Source organism: Cicer arietinum, chromosome 1 (assembly GCF_000331145.2).
Source record: "Cicer arietinum cultivar CDC Frontier isolate Library 1 chromosome 1, Cicar.CDCFrontier_v2.0, whole genome shotgun sequence".
NCBI lineage: Eukaryota > Viridiplantae > Streptophyta > Magnoliopsida > Fabales > Fabaceae > Cicer > Cicer arietinum.
The window spans coordinates 54,152,986-54,178,557 of NC_021160.2; the positions used below are offsets into that span (position 1 = coordinate 54,152,986).

The following is a 25,572-nucleotide window of genomic DNA, read 5'->3' on the forward strand; positions in this document are numbered from 1 at the left end:
GGAAGCGAGGTCGCTCGATTTATCCTTTGAATTGAATTTACTATATCATCGTTTATATGTTTGATTGATTGATTTCCATATCATGTTTTACAGATCACAATAAATATATATGGATGTAACATGGATAACGACTCGTGGGAAAATCCTCACCAATGGATTCCAGAGAGATTTCTTGATGAGAAATATGAGACCTCGGATTTGTACAAAACTATGGCCTTTGGAGGAGGGAAGAGGGTGTGTGCAGGCTCTCTTCAGGCCATGTTGATAACTTGCACGGCTATTGGCAGATTGGTACAGGAATTTGAGTGGGAGCTCAGACAAGGAGAGGAAGAGAATGTTGATACAATGGGGCTTACCACCCACAGGCTTCATCCCCTGCAAGTAAAACTTAAGCCAAGAATTCATACGAAGTAGTAGTTGTAACTTGGCTGGTAAACTTAGTGGTTGTAGCATAGCTACATATTTACTAAGTGCACCTCATAGTATAGTTATCTCAAATCTAAGACATTATCAACATTGATAAATAAAGTTTGGTATAATAAAAGTACAAGAGTTTTATCAAGTTTGCTGTCTGATCGTCTTTAGTTTTGCAATCATGCAAGGACAATCAGCAAATTGATTTTTAATAGTAATTATGACATGGGTGGTAAATCAGAACCGAAGTACGTTTTTTGACGTGTGTAAAACTATGATTCAATCCCAGTGGTTTGATTCACTGAAGTGCATTCCTGGACCACCAAATCAAATGCAGGCACTTCCCTGAATGTTAAGAGGCTAGTTTTGTCTGTCTGCCGTCTTTTGTCTTCCAATTGTTTCATGCTTCTGCTGCTTTGTCTTTTTTATTGTGTTGTTCCTCCCTTAAGTGTGCCTTTGTTGCTTTCTCTGTTTTTTCTATTAGCACTTATTTATTGTTTTCTCTGTTTTTTCTGCTATGTTTGTTTGTGTTGGTTCTTTTTTCCAAACACCAAAACGCTGTTGTTTGTTTCTGATTTCCCATCTCTAGTATCTTACATGATTTGAGGGCTTTGTGTGAGGTTAAACAAATCCTTAAACTCTCAATTTTAAAGGGAATTATGCAACAAATTATTTTAAAGTTTCGTTTGACAAGAATGTTAATATAAATCATTTATGTGCTGGTGTAGTTTTAAGTTTTTTTAGCAAAGGTTAGGCTACCAAAGGGAAGTGCCCACATGTCCAACAAGCGAGAGTGACTGTAATTGCAATGAAGAACACAATGAATAGATAAACATATATGAGCTCTAAGCTTTATAGATACATTTTAGTAAGCTTTTTGGTATTTTTATGTAATTGGCAATGTTAGAAAATACATTGTCGTCTCTAAGTATTAAGCACCGTTTGATCATCTCATAATCGACAATCTACTACCTAGAGCATTCAATAGTCTTAACATTTTTGTCAGGGAGATACAAGGTAGCTAGATAATAATTATAAAAACAATGCTGAAAATAATAAATCTTAAGTACTAGTGCAACATGATGTAATTTTATCTGGTTCATTTGAGCCAAAGTTTACAAAGTTCAAATTTTTTGAAAGTAACAAACTGATCATCCGAGCATAGTGATTTATACATTTAAGTTTTGCGAGATGTGAATGGCAGTCTACCTTCCTAGCTGAAACAAAGCAAATACAAGTAGACAACTCCAAAATCTTCATTTTTCAAAAGAAAGATGAACTCAACAACATAATCCACAAGACTACTTGTATTAGTTTGTCTTGGGCAAATAATTCCCAAGGCATCTTTCTCCATCTTGAGTTCAGAGGTTGAACCAATTGTGGAAACAGAGATTTCACACTAGACTATGCAACAAAGCTTTGCATCAACGGAAGCCAAACATATGCAAAACGCCTGGTAACCAGTCAAAGGATATCTGCAAACTCGCAGGAAAATGTACTAGCTGTCAAACCCACACACACTTCAAAATTTAATAAAATTCAATTATCTCAATAAAAACTGTAGTTTTGAATTGATATACATACCTGTAGTCCATAACAAACATTGATTTTCCCACCCTCCCTAGCTGCAGGATTGTCTGCTTCCCATCCTCCTAGTAAAGACAAGTCAGTTAAGCAGAGAACATAACTGAGTTTTAACATTATATTTGAATCCGCCAATATCATTATATACCTCTAAAGTAAGCTGAAAGTTTTTTACCGATCTCTGGATTCCAAGTCCTACCCTTCCTTTATCTCTAAAGTCGAGCTCAAATTGCTTTGTACTCTGAAGGAAAGTCAATACAAATGAATCAAAGTCCTTTATCTCATAAATGACAATAGTTGAAACTTCCTCTCATACCTTGTTGTAAAATGGAACCCTTGAGAATAGTTGATGTACTTTGTCCAATTTACCCTCCCAATTCATTGGCAGTCCCTTAATATGCTGTACCTGTCAGAAAAGAACCTCATTTAATTTATTAATAATGAAATGTGAGTGTTGGTTTGGTATATTTAGTTAGATAATAAAAAACCTGGGTGGTGTTCTTGAAAGACATAGATTGATGGTTGGGTATATATGCTTTGATGCTTCTGTGAGTTCCTGTACATGTTGGTATTGTAGGTACATACCTGCAAAGGATGTAGTTAGTAGTAGCAGAGTGTGGATTTAAGAGAAAGATGAAGAAGATTATAAGACTCACTCAACAACAGCAAGAGGCGGATTTGGTTGTTTACTACGGCTTCGACATCCCTGATCCCAAATATGGTATTTAGAACCGGTGAGGTTAGCAGTTACTGTCCCAAGGAAAGTATCATCTGAAATGGAAACTAGTCCTTTTACATTCTGAGCTATGGTGAACTGAGACTTCCCACTCCGCCTCTTGTGGTGTGCTACACCCAGTTTCCTATTCTGTCGTCCATGACCTTCCTGTGTAACAATATGTTGATGAGTTTAATGCATATTTGTGAGTAAATAACAAGAATAACATACATACTTACATAGGTATAAAGAGAGAAGAAAGTTCCCCCAGATAGTCCCTGTGGTGTTGGTTCCTTCACAATAACACATGTACATCTTCCTATATCTATAGGCAAGGGTCTACACATCAAAGATCTAAAATCAAACACACACACACACAAAAGTTAGCTACACTCATTTATAATTTGAAATGAGAAAGAAAGAAAGAAAGAGAAAGAGAGTAAATTTAGTTACTTGTTGGGCAAAGTGGACCAGGAGGAAGCAGGAGCTGCGTCGGAGTCAGAGTGGTCCCAAATATTTGAAGAGTTTGAAGAATCGTTTATTTGCATACACAACTGTAGCGACGACGGCTTAACAATCTTGTTGGACAATGACAATGACTTTGGAAATACGACGTTGTTCACATTGGCGTTTTCCTTGTTGTCAGAACCATGACTGTTGCTGCAGCTACGGCTATGCCTCACCTCGCCTTTGCCATCGATCTCGCTCAGGGGTTTCACATTCATCATCTTCTTCGTTTGTTCATTTGTTTCAACATTGTTGTTCAGTTCCCTCACTGTTGGTATTTGAACTCCATTCATTTTGTCCACGTGGCGTTTTTAGTAAATGCTGCTTATTCGGTGGGTGGGTCCCATCCCCTTTTTATGGTTTGGTTTGAATTTGAATTTTTTTTGAAGAACGTACTAGTGCATTGTTTTCCCTATTTTGGGTTCTCTTTCCCACCACTATCCTAACGGTAACTATTCATAATAGTTAAGTTATATTCAACTCCACCTCATATTTTAGTTTACCACACAAAATCTCCCAATATAGCTTCTTGTATTAGTTTAGTTTATGTGCACTTCCATTTGAAAAAAGTTACCGAGATAATTTTCTAGAATAAAATAAAAATAATATTATGCTAAAAATAGAAGAGTTGATATCTATGTACGATCTGAATGTCCTTCCACTTGTTGATCTTGTGATAGTTTCGTTGAAGTAATATCAAAGTTAGATAGGAGAGGAGATTAGAGATTGAAGAACTAAATTGAACTATTTAGAGATTAAACTGTTGCATTTTTTAAACTTCAAAGATTATAGTGATGTATTTAAAAAGTTTAAGGACCAAATAACGAAAATGTGTTAATTGCAAATCTAACTTGATTTCCACATAAGAAACAGAAAGAATACTAATGTAACAGTTAGCACAACTCAAACAAGTCAGTAACAAAGGGATTAACTAGTTGGAATTAAAACTAATTTATATTATTTAGAAGTTTTTTAGTTTAAAAACCAATTTAGTTATAGTGATAGATTATAGATCAATTTCATAATTTATTATATTATCAGTCACCTTGAATCCGTTGTCACTTGTCATGCGTGAGGTGAGCAAATGTTAAGGATCTTTATATTATAAGGCTTGGTATTTTGCATATCAAGATAATAATTAAGAATTAAAGCTAATAACAAGTCAATAAATTACTACAATTAAAAGAATTTGATAAACAAAATTGCTTAAATATTGTAGGAGCAAAATTACATAACTTTAGCAGAACTAAAAGTGCAATTTTCATTGGGGCAATTCCTCTTGTACGACGCACCAAAACCTAAATCAGGGAAGATAACTCAAAACGCTGTTATATATAAGCTAAACCATACCAAAATCATGAGTAACAAATAATAGAACACGTCAATCCAAATCAGAAACTTTTACCATGTAAATTGCCTAAGAAAGACACAGTAAGTAGAAAAATATGCAAACCCACCCTCCTTGACAAATATATGTTAAAAAAAAAAAGGCCTGAACAAAACTATGAATCATGGTAGGTTAGTGATTTAATCCTCAAAATCCCCAGCATTTTCGAGTAAATAGTTGGCTGCCAATTGTTCATCACGGTCACATGCCAAAAATGCCTCTATGACAGAGGCTCTATCAAATCCCATAGCCTCTAGCTGCGTATGGTAAGTAAAATTCAATCAGAATATTTAGTAATCTATTGAAATGAAAAGGGTGCAAGTAAGACTTGAAAAATGGATATACCCTTCCAATTGCCTCCTGCTCAGCTGGCGTCACATTGATGGCATGAGGCATGTCTTGCTCAGGTTGATCAAAATTATCTCTAATACAAGAAAGAGAGTTACATTTAGAAATAAAAAATTACTATGATCGCACATAATCAAGAAGATAGTAAACTAGTTCAATCTTATATGCTATATATAAATACTTGCTTGATTGGATACCAAGCCAACAAGTCAAAAAGTTACCTTCATGTCACAAACATGGCAAAGACTACTACTGATAAAGCTGAAAAGTTAATTTATGGTAGAAGGATGACTACGGGATCAAGAAATGATTGTAAAAAATAAAGATCGCATGTTAATTTATTGCAAAACAAACATGGCAAGCAGTATACTCACCCTTCCGAACCATCCATGGGTTCATTTATCAGCTGAAGAAACTCAGCATGATGCTCATCAATCAGTCTCAAGAGACCTGGATTTTGCTTTCCGAGCTCCTGAAGAACAGGCTGCAACAGAAATTATCTCAGACATTAACAAATGACCAAAACTCAGGTATTCGGTGAATAACACAGATCGTTAGATACCTGTAGAATTTGTGGATTGGATTGCACCATTGTCCGCAATGCTTGAAACTAAATATGTGGAAATAGAAACAGTTACTAACAGTTTAAGTTTGACACAAGAGAGGAATAACAAGTGATTTGAAGTACTATATTATCTACTAATTTACATACGAATGAATAATGATGTGCAGCATATTGACTAGGCACAGCTATTCATTCAGGAATACGTGAAATCATTATATAGCTTCAAACTAGCTCAAATTTACCAGCCAAGAACTATTTTTTATGATCTTACCAGCCAAGATAATACAACCAAAAAGAAACATTTCTTGTAATTTCTTGCAAAAGCTAATGTGGTGAAATTAAATAAAACACACAAAATTGTATTTATGGTTTCCTTACTGGACGTTCTTTCTACTTCATTTGTTCTTTTAAGCATGTGATTTGACAAACAATGACACAAAATATGCAATTTGTAGGAGTGGCCCACACCTCAAATTCCATTGGTATAGCAAGTTGAAATGCAAAAACTATTTATTCCAACATGGATGTGTCAAACATAAATTTCTTTACAGAGGATACGATAAATGATGAAACAAAAATCCCACCTGGGGATTGTTCCTCAGGAAGTCAAGTGAACCAATTCCAGCTCCTGCACCAGAAATTGTCTCCTGAAAGAGTTTCAACTAAAAATAAAACACAAAGTAACAGCAAAAGATGTAAATGAGAAGATACAGTTAGTTTTGTCCATTCAAATTATAATTTTTACCTGTGGAAACATATTCAAGGGAGCCGAGTTAGGGGCCCCAGGAACAACTCCAGTAGAGACCCCACCTGTTTCAGTTTGATTACTTGGGTAATGAGCAGCCGGTACAGCAATTTCCGCTGCTTCAGGAATTCCCTGCAAATAAATAAATAATTGTTAAATCAAATAAGATACAGCGGAAAGTTCAAGCAGTTAGAATCTACAATGAGCAGTTTAGGCATACAGAATACAAGTAATCTACAGCACGCTCTGGGTTATTGTAAGCTGCACGAAGAGCACGACTAACGGTATCTCTATCCCAGCTGCCACCACCCATGTCCATAATTTGTTGAATAGTCTGCTCAAGATTACTACCAGCAACTAAATTTGAAGCAGCCTGTCCATAATTATCTGTAGTAACACTGCAAAAAAGACATTGAAATGTATTTCAGAAGGCTTGATTACAGGAAAGAGGAAAATAGCAAACAACTCAAATTGTTGATTGCAGCAAGAGGGTGAGATGTTTATGAACATTACGTTAATTAAGGGACTTGAGTTAGTAAGTAGGAATTTAGGTTTAGTAATTTAGGTCTGGTACAGCATTCTCCATGGTTGGATTAGGACTTTATTCTTCATTCTAGACTATAAATTTTTTACCTAAAGTTTGGGTCACCCACAATAGTATGAGCCTATTTGACTAGTTCAAGTTGGCAGTATAACACACATTAAGTATTAACTGCTTTTTGAGAGTCTGATATTATTGAACTGAATTTTGGGAATTTTAGCATTTATTATCAGTTTGAAAGTGATTGTACTCTAAAGTGGTGTGTCTGATTAGTGAGGAGTCACAAGATTGATGAACAAGTTGAAGATGACATCTGAAGTGATGTCTGAAAGCAAACGGGTGAATGTAGTATGGACAGTGGACACAAGTCCAGCCCTTCTCAGGGCAATGTGTGTGTGTTTGTGTGAGAGAGAGAGAGAGAGAGATTTATTAATTACACTGGGCCAGCCCGAAAAAATTTGTGCAGGCCCAATTTAGGGTTAGATTGAAATCGCCTTCCCTTTAGAGCTGTGAAGGAAACACTGAAACAATAACTAATCAGATCAATTAAAATGATCAGACTAGCCTAATAAATTTTACCGCAACCTGGCTTGTTGGATCTGCCCACTTTTGGCATCAGTCAAATATTAATTATAAATATTAGATTAGGCCAACCCAAAAATAATCAGGCTAAATTCAAATTACAGCCACAGCATTTTGCCTCTGGAATGATTACTGACAATTAAAACAATAGCTTTTTGATAGCCTTCGTCAGACAAAAACTACTTAAAGGCAGTACATTACATTGTGTGGCATAAATCAATGACTACTAACTTGGTTAGAATTTATTAACAGTATAGCCAGAGAAACTTGGAGACAAAGCCATACTTTGTAGTTGTGACATCTGCTGCAGATGCATTGTTGTTTGCAGATGCATTGTTGTTTGCAGATCTGCTGAGCCAAATAAAACAAGTTACGAAAAAGCATAAGTTGATGTAAAAACTACATGAAGAACTATTTCAAATAGACTCACTGAGTTTGTACTACAGGTGTGGAATCTGGTGTTGACACAGTTATAGGTGGATTGCTAGCAGTCTGTCACACATGCAGAATCACTAGCTCATACAAGGGGGAAAAAAACTCAAATGTCAAAAAGATATTAAAAATAAGCAAGTAACATGCCTGAGTAGATGAAGTTCCAGCAGATCCCAAGGCTTTACTCTGCAAACAACAGTAAAATGGTATATTATATGGTCAAAGAGGTAAAAATAAACGTATCAAAAACAAAGCAAGCCAGAGCACAATAAAATTATGAAAGGTAACTATTCAAAAAACGTTAACATAGAATTTAGTGTACCAAATTTAAACAGATGGAAAACTGCAAATCATATGACAAGATATAATGCTTTGTCATAAGATCAGTAAGATAAACACAAACCTTTCATTGCAATCAAGAAACGCAACTAATCTAAAAATAGTTCATGAATGTGGAACTCAGGGCCTTTAACCTGAAAGCAACAGTGCAGGGGAAAAATTGAGCACTGAAATTACTATGGGTATAGAGGTGCCTTGCCATGTATCATATTTTCATCATTATCAAACTTTCTTTTTATTAAGTACCACCAAATCCAAATCACTAGCATAATTTGTAGAAATGTATCTTATACAATCTTATACCAAAATATTATTTGATCAAGGTTTTCCAATACTTTGTTGTTCTAACTAACCAAATAAGTTAATGCAAGACATGCAGAATCAGGTTGATGAGTTAACAATATTTTGCCAGCCAAATTTATATTCTACTTCCTAACTTGCCCCCAAAAAGAATGTGATGTAGAGTTTTGTGGGATCTAATTTGGGATTTTATTTTTAAAATTAGGGCTTTTGATTTGGGATTATTTTGTCCTTCAGGGATTTCATACTATTCTGGTTTATCTTAGTGCATGTTTGGAAAGCTTGTTTTGCATGGTGGAACCGTGCGACGAACATGAAGCTACAGCTGAGAGAGGTGGGCAACCAAATGCAGGCTAATCATTTGAGGTGGTTTCAAACTTGAAAATAATATTTTCTTTCAAGTTCAGATCCAGGATCACATAATACCCTAGTTGAATTGAATTTAAATAATAATAAAGTGAGAAATATACCTTACTAAGCATGACAACAAGAAAGCCATCTTCGGAAACCTTATTCTCTGCTAATGTAGTTTCATCTTTCAAAACCTTGCCATTGTGAATCAGCAATTGCTGTCCGCATGGATAATTATCTTTGCCTTGTACGTCTTCAATATTCTTTTTGACAGCCATTATCTGAGGTGGAATAGAAAACAGTAGCAAGTAGCAACAAATGATAATTAGTAGTCATTGAAATGCATCAAACAGATAATATAATATATGATGAAAAAATAGAGCATGGTAATTGTTTCAATTATTTATTAATCCAGCATGATACACAACATAATTAGAAATATAAATTGAGAGTGAAATTGGCAGATAGAAAATGTTGATATGCAAATTGAAACAAAATAAATTGGAAGAAATGATGAATAAAATGCAGTTAGAAGAGAGAGAGAGAGCGAAAAACTGACAGAATCAGAGGGTAGAACCCTGATTTCGAAATGGCTGCCTTTCAAGGTCTTCACAGTGAGCTTCATGACTAGCCGGCAACGAAACAGCACCGATCCGAATCCGAATCCGAAACCGATTCCGATTCAGCAACGCTGGCGGAAGGGAATGTGGAAAATGAGAAGAAACGAACCCTAGTGTTGTTTTCTCTTGTCCAGTATACTTTCCTCTCTTTCACTCACACTCACCACACGCTCTTCTCTTCTCATTTTTTTTTTCTTCCATTAATAATAAAAATATAGGCTAAAAATCTTTTTAACCTGTTTTTAATTTTATTTTTTGTTTTCGTCTTACTCGTAAATAATTTACACTTCTTAATTTTTCAAAAAAAAAAAAAAATAGAGTACACAATTACTATTATTTTTTTTATATAAAATCAGTAAATATTCAATTAATGTTACGTGTTTTAGAAACGTGTGTAAGGATTTTTGTTCGTATATGTGTCATTTTAAATTTATGGTGTAGAATTAGTGATTAAGAAGTTTAATCATTAAAAAATTAAACTCCAAATCTATAAATGTCTTTTAATTTTAAAATAAAAAAAATTATCAAATATATATCATTTAAATTCATAATTTATAAATTTAAATTCAAACTTTTTAAACTCTGAAAAATAAAGAATCTCAAACTCATTCTTCATATTATCCATGTCTAATTTGAGATTTAAACAAAAATTTGGCATTATTCTACACATAACAAAAATGTTTAATTCCTACAGTATTATAAATGATTTATTTATGGTCTACGAAGAATAATGTCAAATTTGACAAGTTAAATAAACGATTTTTAATATTTAATTCCTACAGTATTTATTCATTATTAGTTACCCATTCACATCACTGAGTACATGTCTAGTTAATAAGTCCAAAAAGAATTATTATATTATAATTTTAATACAATTTTGTGTGTAAGGATAACCTCATTATTATTAGAATTAGAATATAATAACTTTAAAAGTTATTTATTTGTTTTTGATAAACATAACATTTGATCTATGAGGGTATTGCAGGCAGCGTAAGGAGAAGGAGGTGGTCTGTAGATAAATTCAGGAAAAGAACAACTGCCTACATTCATCATGGTGAAAATTAATGTATACACGACTCTGCTTGCTTGCTAAGTGGTGTAATGTGGATTCTTGAGTAAAAGTGGCACAATTTATATACAAGTGTATGGAGTTGGCGTCTACCACTAATTTTCAACAAGTTTTATTACATTATATATAGAACAAATAATGGTTTAGTTCAAAAAATTGAGATTTTATTTATTTGGACAACAAAGAGTCTAACCTTTGAACAACAATCAGATCTCTTTTAGGACCCATGCATGTATCTCTTTGCACATACATTCACATTTGTTACCGCAACTAACACTTAATTTTTGAAGAAGATGGAGAAGAGATTTAGATCAACTATAGAAGGTATTCTATTGTATTTGGTAGAACTTAATGATCTAATAGGGAAAATATATAGTGTTGCATGTTACACCTTCTAAATGGTTTGTGCACCTTAATTATCACTCAATATAAACGTAGTACCATTTTATAAGTTATCCCTATTTTAAGTGAGAAAAACAAAATTGACAACATTTCTCTTAAGAATTAAGATTTGTCAAAAATATAAATAAGTGTTTGTGATCCTTAAAAAAAATGATTAAAATTTAAACCTACAAGATATCCGAGTATATCTTAGACTAATAATAACAAGACTTTAGGATCAATGTGGTGTTGATTTAGTGAAATCAATTTGCCTCATAAGAATGAAGGCCTGTGGAATCAGGATTAATCTTAGTAGAGTATCATATATATCCATTACATAATAAAAAAAAATCATGTTCAATCAATTGAATTGGAGTCCCATAGCCTGTCCAAATAGTGGAAGGTGCAAAAGTACCCTAACAATTCACTAGTTGTCAAAGACTCTAGATAAACAAAACAATAGATATGATTATAGAAAAATTATTGAACTAAATTAATATACAAGATAATGAATTTATTCAATACATATGATTTTAGTTTCATATTTTAGGATCGAAACATGCATTTCACAGTGACATGAATATTGCATGGTCAATATATGTTTGAGAGAAGAAAAATAATGAAATAACTAATTTTAGGGAACAGTTAAGTAGGTATGCGTATACATTGTCAAAGTAGAAACTAGCCTAGCAATTTGAAGAAATTAAGGTCCACCTTTTACTCTTATATTGCGTCCATGTAAAGCTCCTTAATATTTGGTTGAGTAATGGATCAGAAACACAAAGAAGCATATATAATAAGTGATCCATGAGTGGTGATATGTGTGAAGCATATATCGATGAAAATGTGTATGAACTCGACAATGATGGTGTTAATATTTGTAGTAGTAGTAATGTTGTTACCAATATCTATAACGTGTTTTGACGTAACAAAAATGTTGTCACAATACCCAGCATACAGCACTTACAGCAACTACCTTACACAAACACAACTTGCAACAGAAATTAACGCGAAGCCAACAATAACAGTTCTTGTAGTCGATAACAGTGGAATGGCCCCAATCTCAGGTAAACCAATGGACGTAATAAAAAAGGTGTTAAGCGTACACGTGATACTGGATTACTTCGACGTTCAAAAATTCCAGCACTTGGGAAACAAAACAATAACAGTGAGCACAATGTTTGAATCTAAAGGGATGGAGAGATTCATAAAGATCACCGATCTAAACACAGGAGCAGTAACCTTTACCTCTGCTGCTGATCCTAATCCAACAGGTGCCAATTTGATTAAAGCTATTGTTGCACAACCATACAATATTTCACTCGTGCAGATCAGCACCGTCATAATCCCACCTTCTCTCCTTGCTTCCTCCAATGCTACTACATCAACCTCACCTGTTCCTGTTCCTGTAGTATCACCTGTTCCTGTTGTATCACCTGTTCCTGTTGTATCCCCTGTTCCTGTAGTATCACCTGTTCCTGTAGTATCACCTGTTCCTGTTCCTGTTGTATCACCTGTTCCTGTTGTATCACCTGTTCCTGTTATCACACCAGTTGTAGTTCCAGTGCCTGTACTTTCACCAGTTCCTGTAAAGTCCCCTGTGCCGGTTGTATCGCCGGTTCCTGTAGCAGTACCAATTGCAGTTCCGGTGCCGGTAATATCACCTGTCGGAGTTCCCGTGCCGGTATTATCTCCAACAAATCCAGATGATGCTGCTGCTGATAACAATAATAATGACAATAATAATAATGGAGATGGAAACCAGTCAGGGGTGATGAAATCTGATGTGAACAAGGCTTTAGCTATTTCTCTTATTTTCTCTTCAATCTATGTGTTGCTGTCTAGCTCCATCATGTATAATACATTTTCATGATTCATTAATTAATATATAGTACAGCCTACCAAATATAGGAAGACAATTTCAGAAATGTCATTGCCATTGTTATATTTCCTTCAAAATTGAATCACTCTCATCAATTTCCCCAAGTTCATACATTGGAATGGCTTGCAAATACAAGATATAATTTTGGATTTTCTTACTTACTTTGTATCTTGGAATGACTTCTTTGTTAAAATCTTGACATTCATTAAAGTGATACAATTCACAAGTAAAACAAGAGTCTACTTTATTTTGAAGATATATATAATATTAATTCTATGAAGTTTTGGGAATTTGGAACATAATCCATGATTGAATTCGAATAAAATTGTTCTTAATATTTTTGAATGGTATATGAAATTGAAACACTACTTTCGTTCTGATATGTAAACTTGTGATCAATAGCAACATAAATTGCAGGTCTTTATTTTAATATGAGCTTGTTCAATTTCAGAGAAGAGGTTGCCTTTCTCTCAAAGATTTGAGAACTGAATGTCACATTGCTTGTGTTCTGTGAAGTGTGTACAATAAATAATACATAAACCATCGAGTGAGTCTATATGAATTTCATTGGTATGCTGTTGAAGTACTATTCCTCAAAATAAAGTTATTGGGCATATTTACATAAATACATACTATACTACTGTGGTACAATAGTACAGTTGAAGTTGTAAGAGAGAAACCTGATATAATAATTATGTTATAGTACTGTATATTAAGTAGTTGGAGTAATAAAAAGTAACCAAGAATTGGTGTAGATGAGCGGCAGTTTTAAGAGTGATTTGAAGATTGTGATGGTTGGAGCATGCCAAAGACTCTCCAGAAGGGGAGTTGTTTGCGCTTATGGTGGTTGTGTTCTGTAACTTGAGTTTCATTTTTGTGTAACATTTCCCACATCACTTGTACATCCTCATATTCACAAGTTTGTACATCATCCTGAAGCTTCAGCAATCCTGCTCCTGAACCAAATTAAACATGTTGGTAAGTAGATGCATGATCCACATTTATAAGTGTAGAAGTAGCATTTGAATGATTGTTTGTTAAAGAAAGAAAGAAAGAAAGAAAAGGAGAGACCGTTTTTGCGATGGTTGATGCGAGTAGAGATAGCAAGGCAGAGACGCCTGACGGGGAAAATCATAGTTTGCCAAATATTACGCATCAATTTCAATTTCAATTTCAATTTCGATTTCAATTTCTGTTTGCATACTACTGTCTTCTTCTTCTTCTTGCTCTTGCTCTTGCTCTTGCTCTTCCTTGTCCGATTCTGAGTCACCACTATTCTTTTTAACCCAGCCAGTACTGCAACTTTCTTCTCTGCGTCAATTAGAGAAACACATACAGAGAGACAGAGGGTCTTCTCTTCTCTTCTCTCCTTCTTCACTAATAATATGACTATGTGTTTACACCACCGACACGTGATCTATATAAGATACTAATACTATTCACTTTTTTTTAATTCATTTATAATTCCCACCGCACCATACACTTGTCATTATTCTTTAACGGTTAATATGTCTCACCACTACAAAATATACTATATTCATCATTAAACACGTTTTGATTTTTTATTCGACTCTTTCTCCAAATTAAATCATTTTAATAAAATGTATTATTGCTTTCTAAATTTAATTTTCATTTTTTTATATAAAGCTAAACAGCGCCCTTCGTTTATTAGACTCACCTCAATTGTTTATTTTTCTTCATTTGTCACAGTCATAGTCGCATAGAAGAAAAGACTAATTCAACGACAGCGGCACCAATTCCCGCATCACTCTTTCTCCATTTAGTCGTCACCAGTCAGTCACCACTCACAACACAACCAATAACAACACGTGCTTCAAAATATGTTGTCCTCGTTTCTTTTTTTTCTTTCAATAGTTTTTTTGCTGCTATTAATTTATAATAAACAGTTGTTAGATGTTTTAGTTAATTTTAAATCAGTATTAAAATAAGCAGTTGTTATCGCAGTGAATCACCACCCTAATCATCATTTTGATCACCCTCGATGTTTTAGTTTACTTTGACATTGTGCCGTATCCAATATTGTATTGTTCAGTGTTATGAATCTCCTAAGTTTTCTTCTTGGTCTCCTCTCCCTTTATAATGTTCATATAGACTCAAACAATAATAGTAGATGGTTCTAGGGACGAGTATCTCTGAAATGTTAGTGGTACTTTCTTCTCCCTACTTTTTATGTTCTCAAATATTCCTCTTAACTTATCAATTCATGTGATAAAAACACATTTAAATCGGTTAATTCGAACAAAAATTTAGAATATTTTTTTTAAAAATAGACGAGAAGAAACTCACAAAATTATTATTTATTAATCTCAAACCCCTTTTAAGACTAACTATATATATAGAAAATATTTCATAAGAATCTAGTTTTTGAGATACTAATTAGTCCTTGTATTAAATTAGATAGACGTGTTAGTCAAGTAATAGAGAGACTGATTTGTTCTTCGTAAATTTGTTAAAGATTAATTTAAATATTAAATTTTATGATATTAAATTAGGTCTATTGAAATTGTGAGATAAATTGAGTGTTTAGATTTATTTTTAATGATTTTTATGCTATAATCTATTACTAGTCCTGTGTTGATGTTATCTTTCGATGATCTTGTCTATTAACAATTGAGATACAAGTATCATCCGATGAACTTGTGTGTATTTAATAATTTTTTTACAGTAAAAATACAACAAAATTAAATATAATTGACAAGTGTTGTTGTTACATACTTCCTCCGGCCTCTAAAAATAATGTCTTGATGCATTTGGTTTAAAATATGAAGTAAATATATCAATCTTTTTTTACCTACTTTTGCTTGTACTTATTATACTATAAGCTAGTAAACAGTGACACGATGCGACATGATTATAAAATTAATTGAGAACAAGTCTCAATTTGGCCCATATTCATATGCATAAGCTTTTCCGTAATGGGATCATCCTGGGTTGAATAATGCTGATGAGTGGAGAAAGATATAAACCATAAAAAAAGGAACTCAACAACATTGATTTGATAATACATGAAAAGAGCATTCTCCAATTTAGCACCAACTCAAATATTGAAGGCAGTAGGGGATGCCATCCCAACCAATTTTATTGCTCTGACTCTGAATGTATGTATGTATGAGCAATAATAATAATAATAATCAATGGTAAAGCAGGATTAGCGTGGGCCACGTCATGTTATTGCATCCACAATCAATTTGTTTAATCTCAATTTCTACCGACAATTGTTTATTCTTCTTTATCACACAACACAAACCCTCTTTTCTTTGGTCAAAAGCCAATCACAAAAGATAAGAACTAAAATTAGTGCATGTCCTTCTTGTTTTAGAATTATATGTGATGTTTATATTTCACTCCACAGCACTAACCACGGCAAAATTAGTAACTAAGATTTATATTTTGGATTATGGAATTAAATTACCAACTCTTTTAGATGCTTTTACCCAACTTTAAATTTAGAAGCAATAAAAAGTTGACAACTTTCCAAGTTAATAAAGCAATAGCATTGGATTCCTTTCCAATAAAGAGTGGAGTCTTTGGATGGTTCTGGGATAAATGTAACTTTCAGCAGTCATTATTAACACAAAAAACTTAACATGGAAGGATGATCATATAGATAAGTGACGATCCTAAAGGAATCCACGACACGTTGGAATGATCCCTTTGTTAATATTGTATTGGTTAATATAGTAAGTACATTGGAAGTGGATATCTTTTTCTCTCAGTGCTTTGTCCAAGATGAAGACTCTTATAATCACCACAAACACAGCAGTCAGCAAATGACATCCTCTTTTTCAACAGTCTTTCTATGTACAAGTCTCATTGCGACTGTTCTGTGTGCCCAATTCCTCTCTATTCAACTTCCTCTATAATGTAAATCAAATTTGGAGCAAATATAAATTCCATGTGGTATAAAGATATAGTATTAATTATACTTATCCATACAAAGAAACAATGGAGCAGCACAGTGGCTGAATCATTCCTGTTATTCGTACCAATGAGTTCAACATGAATTCTCAACGTATTTTGTTATTAACTAAAAGCTGAAAAAAAAAAAACTAAAAACTCCAAACCCAAATCATGACGAGATTTGCATATATTCTTATTCTATGGTGGCCAATCACACACAAATGCAATTGTATTCTTGGTGGGAATATGGAGCCAACACCACCGTAGGCCACGGTCAAACCATTAGTACTATGTTCCTAAAATGCTAATTAGTCGGTTCACATAGAAAATGATTATAACCTTGAAATCTCTTAACTGCGAGTAAGTGATGCTAGGCTTAAGTGCTTCTGTGACGTTAATACTCAAAGCTACACTGTACACACCTATAAACACGAGTTTGAGGTCCATCCAATAACACATGAAGTTTTTGGTCGATGATAAGACAATTCTTGTTTTATATATAACAAAAAGAAAAAATTAAAAGCTTTTTGTGTGAAAGTCATGTCATCCATTCCGCCGCCTCTTGATTCTAAAATAAAATTGTATTCTTACTTGTTTGATTTTCTATGATGATTTTAAGGTTATTCATTTTGATGTCGTTTCGCTATTAATTGAATTTTTAATATTTTTATCTGATCAACTAAATTATAAATTTAATGATTTTATTATATGTATAACATAATCACCACAAGATTGTAAAACAGTTATTCGTGTCTTTTCGTGTTTTCCTACTAGTTGATTGTGATTATTATCTCCTCACTAAGTCTTTGTGACTTACCTCTTCATGTTGTTTATTTTTTTTTAGATTCGCAGACAGCTGAGTAGCAAGCTGTTAATAAATTCAAGTTTCAAACATATTTGTTTTGGTAGACCTCTTTAATCGAGAACCTTTTTTTTTTGTAAAATCTATTAAGTCATGATGTAATTTGCAGTTATTTTGAGTCTAGAAAGTCTTTTTGAGAAATGTATTAAACAATTAAGTTATGCTCTTTGGATTATAACTCAATTGAAAGTTAAACATGAATTTTATAAATTGAGAAATATTGAAGTTATAGAGAGTACTCTGTCGAAATTCCGAGAAAAATTATATATTGTTTTGAAATGATTATTGAGGACTAATCAGTCGCTTAATAGTTAAGTTAGTTGGTAGGCTTGCCGGACTATAAGTATAGCTTGTCCACCGGTCAATCAGAATTTTATAAAATGTTTAAGTGGGGCAAAGGATGACCAAAATCAATCAGAATTTATTGAGTTATTTTTTTGGACAATTCAGCACACAACATAAGATTTCATTCCTGATATCATTAGACTATTGTTGGATAATATTTCACTCATTTATTCGTCTTAAATGGATTATATCCGGAAAAATAACGCATAAAAAGTGAAAAAACGATAAAGAGATGCAGCCTGTTCGAAAGTGGACCTCATCGAAGGTGGCAACTTCACAATTATAATTCCTGAGGATTTGCACTAGAGGACCAACCTCCTTTATATTAGTCTTCTATGTTCTTCATGTATTCCTTTGAAAGTTTAGTTTCCATTATCAACTGTTGTTCTTTGAGCAGAGAATAACCTGACTCAAGTAAAGCATCTGCCGTTTGCTATCCAACCAAATTCAAAAGCAGTCAACTTCATTTGTATTTTTTTCAATAAGCCAAATCAATTAACAAACAAAAATAGAAATGAAACACTTTAATGACAAATGAAAAGGCTGATGAAAAGACAGTCATACTCATAAAATTATGCATGTTTCCTCCCCCAAAACACTTGCAACTCTTTAAAGACTAATTTTTTGTGAATGAAATGAAATGTCCAAATATCATAAGTATGAGTTAAGAATTTTACATGTCTAATTTAGCAGAGAATACCAAATGTTGGCCAGCGAAAGAGTTGATTTGAGAGTCAGTACTATTACACTGTTACTGAAAGAAAACTAATAACAAAAGATCTCTTTCTAAGTGCAAGAGAGATAATGATTAAAGCCTCACATGATAAAATCATGAAAGGAAATACTTGAAGATAAGCTAGTTTCCTTTAAATTTCGAGTTTTGACTTTCTGAAATCAAGTTGTAATATGATGTTGACAATCACAGTTTAAGACATCCTCTTAATGAATTCAATTAAATACTAGGTTAAATTATCTTCTATCCATCTAATGGAAAGCAACAAGTATGGACCATGCTTGCATGATAATATAATAATTGTTCATAAGAATTTTATCTCACCTATTTTTTAAATATAACTAAATCAGTCAAGTTGATTTGAATAAAACTACAATGTAAAGTCCATGACCCTAATTTCGTTGGCTATATTTAGATCTTATAATTTCATGCTCGTCTATAAACAATATTTCAACATTTTATCAATATTTATTTAGTCAACAGGCAACAGCTAATTACTATCAGTTAGCCTACTACTACAGGACACTAATAAACAGGAAAAAAGACTGACTATTTACCTCTGGAGGAATAAATACAGGAAGATTCTGGTCTTTTCTTCTTTTGAGAAATTTGGATCCAAAATTTTCAACGCCTCCAATATCATCAATCCACTAAAACTCATCACAAATTTGTATATCATTAGCAGCAATCTTTGTGAGAAAAAAGTATATGTAGATAGCTAAGAAATATAATGGCAGTTGTCAACTTTCATTGTTGAAATGTTTATTGCTATTTATGTTGTTTAGTCGTATTAGTCAAACATTTTGACTTGGGAAACACATTCCCTTGGTTATTTATAAATCAATGTTAAATAAAATGCAAGGTTTTAGAAATTTACACATTCAGGGTTCTCTCTCTAGACCATTTATCTTTGTGTGATATCAGAACCGTTTATGATCAAATGGTGAGAAGTTCAACTTATGCTTCCAAATTTCATAATTAAACTAAATTCCATTACAAGGTACAATGAGCATGTGCTTTATCATGCTTAAAGCCTTTTCTTGCACGAGAGGGTTGTATTGGATAATAGAAACTGTTCTTGCTCAAGGATTCTTGTCGATTGTTACCCTGTTGGAAAAAACCATGGATCAAAATGTCAAATGTCTACTTGGACAGAGAAAGCCACCATCAAACACTGGGAAGTATCGGGGACTTTTAGCAACTTGAACTAGCTCATTGGCATTAAACCTGCCATCTCCTTTGTGCATTCATGACTGGTACTCCAGTACTACACATGCACGGAGATCAGAGAGCATGCTATTTTAGCTATAACTTATACTAGACATAAGGTGCTTGCATTAATACAGCCTGAGAGAGCTCACACCCTAGATCCTTTTTCTCAACAATCACATTGCTGATTGGGAAACCATGGACTGGTAAACTCTAAAGACATAACAAAAGGGACGGAGTAGGCAAATGTGGTATTAGTTTGTCTATGCGAGTTATTCCAACTAATTTTTCCTTACATTTCCAGTACGGTTTTAAGTACATAATGAGCAACTGACAGGGAATTCTTTTGAAGCAGATTTTGTTCAACCCCTACAAAAGCATCTCAGATGATGGGTGATGAATAATTTCTTTAGTGCAAAATGAATGATATCCAAGAGTCACATAACAAAATATTTTGTCTCAATATATCTTCTGCTTATCCTTTCTTCTTTTTGGTATCATTAAGTTGTCTTGGTTAATCAAAACCCACCAATAATATTTAACCACATATAAACAATAACTGTAATAAAAAACTAGAATTTTTCCATATGGAAATGGAAAGTCAGATAGATCAGTAAGATATTAATGTAAACTAAGGTAGGTATCTGCATACCTTTAAAATAGATTTGTCATATGTACGCGATCTTAGAGCTCCATAAAAGTCCAATGCTACCAATATCAAAATAAGAGTGCTTTTGTTAAAGTTTTGGAATCTACATTACAAATTTTTTAGATTTTTTGTTTAAATTTTTGAAAAAACAAAATGAAAAAGCAAACAAACTTCTGCTTGTTTTTGAGTAGCTTTTGACTAAAAAAGTTATTTTTATAATCATAAAAGTAAAAAATAGTTTTTAGTTTCATAAAAAATATTTAAAAATCAATTACTTGTTTACACCACATTAAAATCACTTTTAAAAATATCAAAATAAATGGGCCCTAAATGAGAAAAGACCTGATATCAAACACATGACACATTCCAATCTCTATCCTCGGTACAAATTTGGTAAACGAGGAAAATAAGTTATTTAAGATAAGGAATGAAAGTGATAAAAGAAGGGTACTCTACAGGCAACATAAGTCACAGATAATAAGCATGCTGCATGGAATAAAATAGGCAGCATGAAATATAAATAAGCAACTGCAAACATTTTCTATTGTACTACTTAATTTATTTAGAATAATAAAATATACTTTCTTACTACTCATGTTTTAACAACATAACAAATAAATAGAACCTTTCTGGACCTACGACATACAGATACGTACCTTGATTAGGGAAAGTGTCCACAATTTTTTCAACTTCATCCCTAGATATGCCATCTTTCTCATACATTCGGTGAACAATATTCAGTATATCTTCACGGATGGGCTGCCTGTCCCACATATACAGACAACATTTTAGGGAAGAGTGACATAGTTTACCTAGTTTTGTGAAATCAAATATTTCAGATTCAGAGTCATTACATTAGCAATGCGATAAATGATGCAATCATGTTCAAACATAGCTTTATCAATAACATCAATCATGAAATTTCCTCCCACAATACTATGTAAAACTTCAACTAAAACCTATTATCCAACTACGCACCTGGCAAAAACTATCTTAATTAAAATTCACGAATGGTAAGTATAATAATCCTAGAATAAGACAGATGACAATTTACCAGTAAAATTTATCCATCCTTCCATCACGTATTAGTGGAGCATAAATAGTTGAAAGATCATTCCCTGTTACAATGACTGGAATTCTGTTTGTGACATCTGATTCTCGCCAATCTTGACCAACACTAACTCTTGTGGGATTGTCCGATAGATTCATAAGAGTCCCAACAACAATTTGGTTGTTGACTGTCATTTGAGTATTCCCTGTATAAAATGGAAAAATGATGCTCAATAAGGATTGACCAAATAGATGAAACACTAGGAGACGTGATGCGACACACGCGCGCGCACACACACAAACACACATAATACAGCGTAATTAACAAAAAAGGGGATGTGGAATAAAAAATTTAAATAATTTTTTTCTTCGGTCTAATCAGATGTTAGCTTACCAAATCTACCAAGGCCAGCATCGATGTCATTGATCATTAAACAGCTCATCTTTCCCTGCATCAGGAAAACAAATCTAGACTTCATCAGCAGATTAAGGAAATGCAGTATATATTGCTCTAAAGGTTAAACTGGTTTAAACTATTTCATCCAGAATAGAATGTGAGCATGGGACACATCAACCTTCAGTATACCATCACTTAAGTGTTTTCAGACATAGACCAGGCAATGATGCAGGATAGGAGGTTGGGCTGTCCTTTCTTTGTGAGTTGAATTCCATTTAGAATAACTATAAATTAGTATGTTAGTGTTGAGTTCAAGATGTCTGATGCCTTAAGACCCCATGTTTTGATAAATCCAAAACACTCCATGAGTTGATGAAGTTACAAGGGTATTATCTACACTAAGTCAGCTAACAACGTGTAAGACCTCTTAATAGTATGGTTATAATATTATTAGGCAGCAGTTATGTATTAGGCACCAGTTACATTATTAGACAGTTATTGAACAAATAGGAAAATAGAAGGAAAAGTCAGTAGGCATTTTATTTTGGGATTCGATATTGATTGGGAGAGACCAAACTCTCAAATTCTTGGAAGAGAGAAACCAAGACTCTTGAATTTCTTGGATAGGAAGTGTTTATCTTAATTTTCCGTTGTTTTCTCTCGTATAATCATGTAAACAAGATTTCTTGTAATCCAAATTCTGGCCATAGTAACCAGAATTGTTCAATAAAAGTTGTTTATTTCTTTTAAATTTCTATATTTGGTACGGGCTTCAATCACAATGTCAGTCAATGTCCTAAATCGTCCATCGTAATTCTCTGATGATATCATATGAAGAAAAGACGATAGGCATGTCAACAAGTAACACAATTGATCCCTACAAGGGAATATAATTGATAGCAAGAGTTCAAGGATAAGGTGTGTTGAGGAAGATGCCTAATACAATAAGAGAAATCGATTCTAGAAAAGAAATCTTTGAGCAACGCATGTGATAGCACTTTAAAATGAAAGACGAAAAAAGGGAATCTAGGTTGTCATGCCTATGGTCTAATCAATTCTAGGGAAGTACTTCAACAACTTTTCTACTAAACTGTTGTACACCAGCTGCAATTGCACAACTTTTGACAAGGATGACATCAACATCCATTTGTGTTAGTTGATACTCAACGTTCAAATTCAAAAGAACCCAACGTGACTAAAGTATTTCTGTCTTAGAAGCTCTTCAGAAACACAATTCAACTCCCTTTTAGCGTTATTTAGTGTTTCAATATGCAAATATCAAATGTCACCAAATTTAACGATAGGCTGGGGAAAAAATGCAGGTAGGGGGAGGATGCAGAAAAATACATAGAATGCAGAACAATTTTTGGGTGATCAGTATCAAAAGCCTCTATTAGCTTAAACTGAGGCACAAATGTTAGTTCCTTCAAAATGGATCTGATTAGGATTATTTCCTGCATACAACATAGGGAATGTAAAGTCAAGTAAGTTCAATTTGGAAATACATGTTTGATTTTAAACTGTTTCTGAAGTTGTCTTTCATGATAACAATTTTTTTTTACTTATTTCCAGTCTCTTCATGGAAATTATGGCTTAATGCAACATTTACATCATACTTTACCAAGAAATGTTCTATTTCTTTGGATGATTGGAATATTATCTTATTCAAAGGCAAAGATGTATAATTAATCGCATAAAGTAATATATTAACATCAAAATCACGACATACTGAAAAGTTTAAAACTCCTAACTTGATTCTGGACCACTTGAGAAGCTGTTCTATAGCGTTCACGAATCAATCTTCCTGGCTCTCCTATAAATGGAAATTAGTATGATGATGCATTTCTATCAGTTAAACATATTGTGCATATAAATATATGTGAATCAAACTTAAAGAAACTATACATGAGAGCATAAATATTAAATCCATTGTAACAGTAAAAAAACAAAGGGGAAATAAACATTAAAATTAAATTAAATAAAAATCACAAGAATTAATGAAAATAGACATGTTTTGTTCACTATCTCTATCACTTATTATTTCCTTGAAAGAATTATGCTTATAGAAGCAAACAGCTTACCAGCTCTTTCTGACTCTAGCTCCCCAGCAGACATAATTACAGGTTCAACTCCCAAGGCCTGAAATATAAGTTCTGTTTGAAATGATTTCCCTTGCCCTTTACCTCCCCAAATACCTGGAAGAAAGTGAAATGTGAAAATAAAAGTAATTTCTTGAACTTTTCTACATGCATTTAGAATCATAGATTATACATGAAGCCTGAAGATTTCATAGCAGCATATCTTTACTTTCACTTTTTTGGCCTGATTACAATTGAAATCACCATTCGTGTGAAAGTCAATATCAATTACATTTAAGACTAAGAGATAGATTCAGATTTTTTAACAGATCTCACTAGCAACAGGTGAGAAGGAACTTTAGTACTTTATAAGTACAAATTTGTGAAAAATACTCAAAAATTAATCTATGGTAATCGTTTTTTACTTTTTATAGTGTTTTAGATAATCTACTTAAAAACTAATTTGTTGTTCGGTTTGAAAATTATACCTAGAATTAAAGGAACTTTAGTATTGAGGATATGAGCAATGTAGTTCTTCACAATGTGACATACTGCATTGAGAGAGAAAAGTTAGAATAATGTGAATCAAACATAAGTAAAAGGGAAACCTGGTATAGTACTGATAGTGAATGCATGTTGCACAACACGTTGTTCAGAATGAGCGATTTTGAGGGAAATTACCAACTTTGTCCTGTGAAAGGAAAGTGAAGAGAATGAGAAAAAGAGAATATCTGAAACAAGTAAGATAATAGTAGTAGTAGTAGTATAGGGGAAATTGGTTACCATGAAAAGAGGTGCGATGTAATAATCTCCCTGAAGGTATTGAAAGGATCTGGTGACTTTCTGACGATAATCAAACACAATGTCCGCTGAACAAGAAAATATACAAATGATTACATGTGTATGTATGTATGCATAAGAATAAGAAAGAGAGAAGAGAGGTAATAGTAATGGATTACAGTCTTTGCCGAGAAAATTGCCGGCAAAAAGATCATCGATGAGGCCGGAACGCTGACCAACGGCGATGTTCATGTTATCAGCTTCTTTACCGAGCCTGTACAGATAGTCTTTACCCTCACCATCCTTCGCTTCCCACGAAGACTGCTCTGATAACCTCTTCTTCTTCTTCTTGTTAACTTCATCATTATTATTACAGCATCGAACACAGAATTGGGGTTTGAATGAATTTGAAAGGCACTCTATCTTCCGTGTTGGAACCAATAACGGTACTAATAATAATACCTTCGCCATCTCATCTCATCTCTTCTGTCCATTACCCGCCATATAACATCTTCCACTCAATCCAAATCATATTCACTCATTATCTTTTCTCCATTATTCAATATATATATTTTTTCTTTATTTTTTATATTAGCTTAAATTCTATCTAAAAAATGTTAGTCTTTCATTCATTTTTTTAACTAATTTTCAAATAATATTTGGTTTCAAAATCCTAAAATTTATATTTTATATTTTATTTTAAATTAAAAAATAGAGAAATCTTTATTAATCATACACTATTAATTATTTTATAATTGTCTTCTTCTTCTTCTTTATCTTTTACTT

The 25,572-nt window shown here is 33.2% G+C and overlaps 5 protein-coding genes across 10 annotated transcripts in view; 2 read left to right on the forward strand and 3 right to left on the reverse strand.

Annotated features, from left to right (window-relative positions):
- The window catches only part of LOC101492348 (ent-kaurene oxidase-like), a 3,515-nt gene extending 2,959 nt beyond the window's left edge, over positions 1 to 556 (forward strand). The window contains exon 8 of the mRNA XM_073367642.1: positions 89 to 556. Coding sequence (XP_073223743.1) covers positions 89 to 414 — 326 coding nt within the window. The 3' untranslated portion in view covers positions 415 to 556. The remainder of the gene's footprint in view (positions 1 to 88) is intronic.
- A 1,107-nt stretch (positions 557 to 1,663) lies between these two features.
- LOC101492012 (tubby-like protein 8) lies at positions 1,664 to 3,563 on the reverse strand. Its single transcript, XM_004486540.4, has 8 exons — positions 3,167 to 3,563; positions 2,953 to 3,067; positions 2,655 to 2,881; positions 2,487 to 2,583; positions 2,315 to 2,404; positions 2,147 to 2,239; positions 1,999 to 2,066; positions 1,664 to 1,889 (listed from the first exon to the last, which is right to left on the reverse strand). Exons 1-8 carry the CDS (start codon positions 3,511 to 3,513, stop codon positions 1,814 to 1,816), a joined length of 1,113 nt encoding a protein of 370 aa, XP_004486597.2. The 5' UTR covers positions 3,514 to 3,563; the 3' UTR covers positions 1,664 to 1,813.
- An 809-nt stretch (positions 3,564 to 4,372) lies between these two features.
- Positions 4,373 to 9,635, reverse strand: LOC101491478 (ubiquitin receptor RAD23b-like). Of its 6 annotated transcripts, none has more exons than XM_073367634.1 (12): positions 9,370 to 9,635; positions 8,930 to 9,091; positions 7,968 to 8,006; positions 7,819 to 7,880; positions 7,674 to 7,736; positions 6,486 to 6,663; positions 6,266 to 6,397; positions 6,105 to 6,167; positions 5,518 to 5,565; positions 5,330 to 5,439; positions 4,953 to 5,031; positions 4,373 to 4,864 (listed from the first exon to the last, which is right to left on the reverse strand). In XM_073367634.1, the coding sequence occupies exons 1-12, from the start codon at positions 9,433 to 9,435 to the stop codon at positions 4,748 to 4,750; spliced, it is 1,119 nt and encodes a 372-aa protein (XP_073223735.1). In that variant the 5' UTR covers positions 9,436 to 9,635; the 3' UTR covers positions 4,373 to 4,747. The 6 variants fall into 6 exon arrangements, 4 of the variants coding, with proteins under 4 accessions (XP_073223735.1, XP_027187304.1, XP_004486595.1 ...); XR_012162733.1 differs by having other exon boundaries at positions 4,534 to 4,864; positions 5,518 to 5,592; positions 6,079 to 6,167; positions 7,674 to 7,739; positions 9,370 to 9,613; XR_003471310.2 differs by having other exon boundaries at positions 4,534 to 4,864; positions 5,518 to 5,592; positions 6,079 to 6,182; positions 7,674 to 7,739; positions 9,370 to 9,613.
- Positions 9,636 to 11,711: 2,076 nt separating this feature from the next.
- LOC101491163 (uncharacterized) lies at positions 11,712 to 14,843 on the forward strand. The gene is made up of 2 exons (XM_027336359.2): positions 11,712 to 13,740; positions 14,473 to 14,843. The coding sequence occupies exon 1, from the start codon at positions 11,719 to 11,721 to the stop codon at positions 12,751 to 12,753; it is 1,035 nt and encodes a 344-aa protein (XP_027192160.2). The 5' UTR covers positions 11,712 to 11,718; the 3' UTR covers positions 12,754 to 13,740; positions 14,473 to 14,843.
- Positions 14,844 to 17,946: 3,103 nt separating this feature from the next.
- On the reverse strand, positions 17,947 to 25,325 carry LOC101490199 (ribulose bisphosphate carboxylase/oxygenase activase, chloroplastic). Its single transcript, XM_004486534.3, has 12 exons — positions 24,966 to 25,325; positions 24,790 to 24,875; positions 24,688 to 24,697; positions 24,495 to 24,557; positions 24,010 to 24,123; positions 23,680 to 23,741; positions 21,926 to 21,980; positions 21,536 to 21,737; positions 21,138 to 21,244; positions 20,485 to 20,540; positions 19,181 to 19,273; positions 17,947 to 18,323 (listed from the first exon to the last, which is right to left on the reverse strand). Exons 1-12 carry the CDS (start codon positions 25,255 to 25,257, stop codon positions 18,216 to 18,218), a joined length of 1,248 nt encoding a protein of 415 aa, XP_004486591.1. The 5' UTR covers positions 25,258 to 25,325; the 3' UTR covers positions 17,947 to 18,215.
- Positions 25,326 to 25,572: the final 247 nt, after the last annotated feature.